The 6,000-nt window shown below is 39.9% G+C and overlaps 1 protein-coding gene across 10 annotated transcripts in view; it reads right to left on the bottom strand.

Moving 5' to 3' along the window:
• The window catches only part of PTPRM (protein tyrosine phosphatase receptor type M), an 858,282-nt gene that overhangs the window by 512,816 nt on the left and 339,466 nt on the right, over window positions 1–6,000 (bottom strand). For all 10 annotated transcript variants that reach the window (XM_017543961.2, XM_017543962.2, XM_017543951.2 and 7 more), the window contains exon 3: window positions 5,290–5,561. In XM_017543961.2, coding sequence (XP_017399450.1) covers window positions 5,290–5,561 — 272 coding nt within the window. The remainder of the gene's footprint in view (window positions 1–5,289; window positions 5,562–6,000) is intronic.

The raw sequence follows: 6,000 nt of genomic DNA, 5'->3' as shown, positions 1-6,000 counted from the left end.
CCGAAATCTGTATGGGAAATTATATCAAAAGTAGATGGGCTCTTGCATGACTCGTATTTCTAAGAGCATCAGGCTGTAACAGCCATCTTCTCAGTACAGATGTGCTGGACCCATGGGCTGTGGATTGGATTTGCAGCCCAAGGAAGCCCCTCCTCTGGCTCAACTTTACAACTTATTTGTTTTTTGGTTGTTTTTGTCCAGGTTTTTCTTCTGACCATCTCTAATTAGGCTGACACCTTAGGCCAGGAGTGAAAATTGGATTTGGTAGGTGTCTTCCTTTTACTTTATATTTGTGAATATGGCTTGTCCTTCTTATCCCAACTGGGAAACATCATTCAGGTCTTAATAGTGATTTTAAGGCCTGCAGTGCTCGGGAATATTCCTGCTGACATTCTCTTGCCACATCTACAAAGTGCCATTTACCTAATAGCTTATATTACTATTAGGGTAATGGTTTCAATTCCTTTACTGTCAAGCAGATAAAGAGGAAATAATAAAGAAATGCTACCTTAACTCTGTCTTTAAAAATTCCAAGGCTGATGCTTGGTTGGAGTAGTCTGGAATTAAATAAACAAGTGGGTTTTCAGTAGATCTACACCCTTTACAGATATTGGTCAGGAGTTTTTTTAAAACTCAGCAATACTGTATTAAAGAATCTCTACAACTCCATCTTTAAATTCAAAGTATGAAGCTATTCCTAATGAAATGATCAGTGCAATGAACCCAATCTTTATGCACTCCCCTGGTTCATGTTGAAACCCTAATCCAAAATATGGTGGTATTAGGAGGGGAGCCTTGGAGAGGTGATGGAGTCACGAGGGTGGAGTACTCATGATGGGAGTAGACCTTCATAAGAAGAGGTGTGAGAGCTCTTGCTTCCCTGACCTCCCTCAACTGTGTGAGGACACAGAAAGATGTCCATCTGCATCAGGAAGAGAACTTCCATTAGAATCTGACAATCCTGGCGCCCTGAGCTTGAACTTCCCAAACCCCAAAATGTGAGAAATATTGTCTGTTGTTTAAGCTATACAATCTGTGGTATTTTGTTACTGCATCACAGCAGGCTAAGATATCAATGAAGCAATGAAGGTATCAATTCAAAAGTGAACCAAAAAGCTATGAGAATAAACTTCTAACTTAAGTTGGAAAATCATTTATTGCTCAGTAAAGTGTGAGAGATCATAGTGAAAAGTGAGAGGGCTTAAAGGTTAGGAGCAGAAGTTCACAATTAGGAAGGCAAAATATTTATCCAAAGGTACTCAAGAAAGTAGGAATTCACTGAAAATGACAATGGCCTAAAATATACAGTACCATCTTACTTTTAATGTGGTTTGATAGTTCCTTTTTAAAGTCTGGTCTTCCACGACTGTCCATAAACCACATCGTTCCTTTAATGTAGTTGGCTGAGCTAGGGGTGTAAAAGGTAAAACAGAAATTCCACATCTGACTGCAGCCTAGGTCATGCTAAACCATGACACTGCGGCTCCGGAGGCTGTGACGGGTCTCAAGAGAGACCATTCTAGAGGTTTTGCGTGGGCACTACTAAGGCCCAAGAGAAAAAGCTCAGGGAAAAGATGAGCAGGACATACTTTCTGATCTCAACTAGGAGTGTGGTCCACTGGCCTCAATACAGCAGACACCTGGAGACTGAGGAAGAATCTAGAATAGCTCCCAGAGGGACAGTGGGAACATTCTAGATCCCTGTCTTCCCTACTTTGGGAAAAGCTCCTCCAAAAGAAGGTTTTTAATCACATTCAGCTTCTCAGAACTAGGTCACCATACAAAAACCCTTTGAAGCCTAGCTTGGCCAAACCCACTTCTACGGCTTGCTTTTTTTATTTTTATTTTTCTTTGAGACAGAATCTAGTTCTGTCTCCAGGCTGGAGTGCAGCCGCACTATTTCAGTTTACTGCAACCTTCAAGTGATTCTCGTGCCTCAGCCTCCCAAGTGGCTGGGACTACAGGCGCACATCACCATGCCCAGCTAATTTTTGCATTTTTAGTAGAGATGGGGTTTTTCCTTGTTGGCCAGCTGGTCTTGAACTCATGGCCTCAAGCAATCCACCTGCCTCAGACTCCCAAAGTGCCAGGACTAAAGGCACAAGCCACTGCGCCCGGCTACCCACTTGATTTTTAATCCTATGAAGTGTGTTTCCTAGTATGCTTTAAACTACTAATTGGTCACTAGATTTACATAGAAATAATATGTTCATTAAATAGGATATTTTCTTTCTGGAGGAAAAACTAATTTTTACTTTTTGTTTCATAAATAAAAACAGTACATGTACATTGGGGAAAAACTGAGACTATAACAGATGGCAAAAAAAAAAAAAAAATCACCTGTTATCCCACTAGCTAGAGAGATTCTAGATTCTTTCTTCCTTTTCTTCTTCTTCTTCTTCTCTTGAGACAGAGTACCACTCTGTCACCCAGGCTATAGTGCAGTGACGTGACCATGGCTCACTGAAGCCTTGACTTCCCAGGTTCAAGTGATCCTCCAGCCTCAGCTTCCTGAGTAGCTGGGACTACAGGTGCATGCCATTATGTCCTGCTAATTTCTGTATTTTTTTTTTTTTTTTTTTTTTTTTTTTTTGTAGACACTGGATTTTGCCATGTTGCCCAGGCTGGTCTTAAACTCCTGGACTCAGGTGATCATCTCACCTCAGCCTCCCAAAGTGCTGGGATAACAAGCTTGAGCCACTGCACCCAGCCAAGATACCACTCTTATGTATTTATTTCAGAATATATTTCAATCTTTATTAGATTTTTTAAAAAATTTTAAATAGAATTTAGCATATTGCTTTATACCTCTTTAATCCATTTAACAATATAACCTTAAATGCATCATTAAATTTAGTCCCATAATATTATTCTTAATGTCTGTAAGATAAATTTTTGTATTGAGGTAGCATAAATTAAAAAATCCTCTATTGTTGGAAAAATACTGTTTCTGATTTTTCTTTGCTATAAATAAGCTGCTATGAATATCCGAGTAGTTAATGATTTGCAATTGCTCTTCATTACCTCCTTAGGATAAATTCCTAATGGTGGATTGCTAGATTTAAGCATTTCTAAATTTTTTGACACTTTTAAACTTATTGCCAAAGTATATACTCTAAAAAGAACTTAACAATTTACACATGCACTAACAGAGCTCTCCCTATCTCTTCATTTCTGTTAAAAAAATTTACTTGTTACTCAATGAATTCTAGAAATTGTTGTAGGTATATGCCTACAAAGATAAATTAAGCAAGGAATTTACAGCCCATTTATTCATCAATCCAGGGGGAGAGAAATTGGGGCTGAAGGATCTTAACTCATAAATACCGAACCTGCAGAATGGATTACTGGATGCTGTTCATGCCCATTTTGAAGACAAGCAGCCCTCGAAAGCCCCAGCTCTCTTTCTGTAAGTCTAGCCAAGCACCTCAATTAAACATGAAAAATAATCTTAGATGCATGTTCCAGTTGGCTCCTGTCTGAGCCAAAGGAATTAAGAAAGAGAAAAGCAAAATATTGCAATACTCTTTATGCCTCCTCTTAGTTAGCAATTAATTGAGTATTCTCAATACTGTTATTTTTCAAAGATGCTGTGGACAAAAAAGAAAAAGCTCTCCAAATGCCCATTGTCACTAATTTCCCACGTTGATCCTAAGTCAGGATGCTCTTGTGTCACAGGCATCCCCAACAGAAGGGCAGACAGGACGTGATGTCAGGACTGCTTTGGTACCACTTCTTAACTCCCCATGGGCCTCCGCCCTTCAGTTACTTTAAATGGAACTCAAAGCAGTTACTGTGGGTCTCCACAGATCCCCCAAAATAAAAGGACAGGCCTTGTGGCAGTGCCTCTGTGACAAGGACTCAATCTACATCTGGTATTTTCTTCCCATTGCTCACACAGGTAGAAGTAGGGACCTGCCCCTCACTGGCTCATCTCTTAATGACTCATTTACTCCTGAGACCCATTTGCAGAGGGCATCTTCTTTTAGTCTCAGGTATATGCCTCTCTGCGTCACATATGGCGTACTTAATATAGAAACTAAAATATCCAGCTGGGCACCATGGCCCATGCCTATAATTCTAACACTTTAGGAGGCTGGGGTGGCAGGATAACTTGAGACCTGAATTTGAGACCAGCCTGGGCAACATAGCAAGACCCTGTCTCTACAAAAAAAAAGTTTAAAAGTTAGCCCAACGTGGTGGCATATGTCATTGGTTCCAGCTACTTGGGAGGCTGAGGAGGAAGAATCACTGGAGCCCAGAAGTTTGAGGCTGCAGTGAACTGTGATCACAACACTGTACTCCAGCCTGGGGAATGGAGCAAGTCCCTGTCTCTAAAAAAATAAAATAAAATATCTTTGCAAACTCCATAGGTAGCACTTCTTGCCCTGCTACAAGTGACTGCTTTTATTTTCTTAATACATGCCAGGCATAAACAAATTTTGAATTATATTCTTTACTAATTTGACAAAGCCTTAAGACACTCCTTATCAAATAGCATAGGTTTTTCTTACACTGGTATAAAAATTTACTGATTTTTTTAAATTGCAGATTTAGGAGAAATGTGCATGTTTGTCACCTGGGTATACTGCATGATGCTGAGGTTTGGGGGTATGATTAATCCCATCACCCAGGTAATGAGCACAGTGCCCAAAAGTTAGTTTTTCCACCCCTGCTCCCCTCCCCACTTTTGTATTCCCCAGTGTCTACTGCTTCCATTTTATGTCCATGTGCACCCAGTGCTTAGCTCCTGCTTATAAATAAAAACAAGCAGCATTTGGTTTTCTGTTTTTGCATTAATTCACTTGGGATAATGGCTTCCAGTTGCATCCATGTTGCTGCTAAGGACGTGATTTTTTTTATGGCTACACAGAATTCCATGGTGTGTATGTTCCACATTTTTAAAATTCAGTCCACCACTGATGGACACCTAGGTTGAGTCCATGTCTTTGCTATCGTAAATGGTGCAATGACAAACATTCTACCAAAAAAACACCTGAACTCATGTGATTTATTTTTCTTTGGGTATATACCCAGTAATTGGATTGCTGGGTTGAACAGCAAGTCTATGTTCATTTCCTTGAGAAATCTCCAAACTGCTTTACAAAGGAGCTGAACTAATTTACAAACCAAAAGCATATGATGAATGTTCCCCTGTCTCCACAACCTTATCAACAAAAATATACCAACACTTATTATACATTTTCTGATTATAAAGATATAACAATAATTTATATTTTTAGAAATTAGAGGATGCTTCAAAACATGTAGTGAAAAGAAAGCACATACCTGATAAAAGTTAGGCCAGAAAGTACTAATGGCCAGTTCTGCCCTGTTCCATGTACGTGTCGGGTCTCCCGATATATTCCAGATAGGATTCCCCAGTGGCCCGTTATTGACCTTCACGTAGACATTGAGTAACCCTGGAGGAGAATTACTCTTGCTGGACACAAAATAGTGAAAATCGATGCAGTGGGTGTCATTTTCTTTAAGCTGGGGTAAGAGCAGGTGGGCTCTCTGCCCCTCAGGTCTCCCAGAGGCATTCACCAGCATGAAAGAACCTGCAAAAACAAAATCAGAGAGAGTCACATCCTGAAACACTACTTTCCAGTTATCTCTGAAAACCCACCATCATTTACATGGATTGGCAATGCAATTCCATGTCTTACTTAAGCGTAAACTGCCATTTCCTTCCTTCCTATTTCATATATTACCTCCTCTTCCTCCTACCACCCACAAGTGTTCTCAAGAGTACACATATTAATGAAAAATTCCCTGGCTGTTACCATAATTTGACTTCTAAATAACAGAAATATAGTGTAATGTTTGTAGACTTGCCCTAATCAATCTAGCAGTCAGGAGTCACAGGTGATTATTTACATTAAAAATTAAAATTCCATATTTAAAATGCATGTCCTTGTTCACACCAGCCATGTTTCAAGTGCTCAGAAGCCGCATGTGAGAAGTCGCTACCACACTGGGCAGCACAGATAGAGAGCA

This window comes from Cebus imitator, unplaced genomic scaffold (assembly GCF_001604975.1).
Source record: "Cebus imitator isolate Cc_AM_T3 unplaced genomic scaffold, Cebus_imitator-1.0 Scaffold162, whole genome shotgun sequence".
In the NCBI taxonomy this organism is placed as follows: domain Eukaryota; kingdom Metazoa; phylum Chordata; class Mammalia; order Primates; family Cebidae; genus Cebus; species Cebus imitator.
The sequence above is the reverse complement of the archived record's forward strand: the minus strand, read 5'-3'. Positions and strand labels throughout refer to the sequence as shown.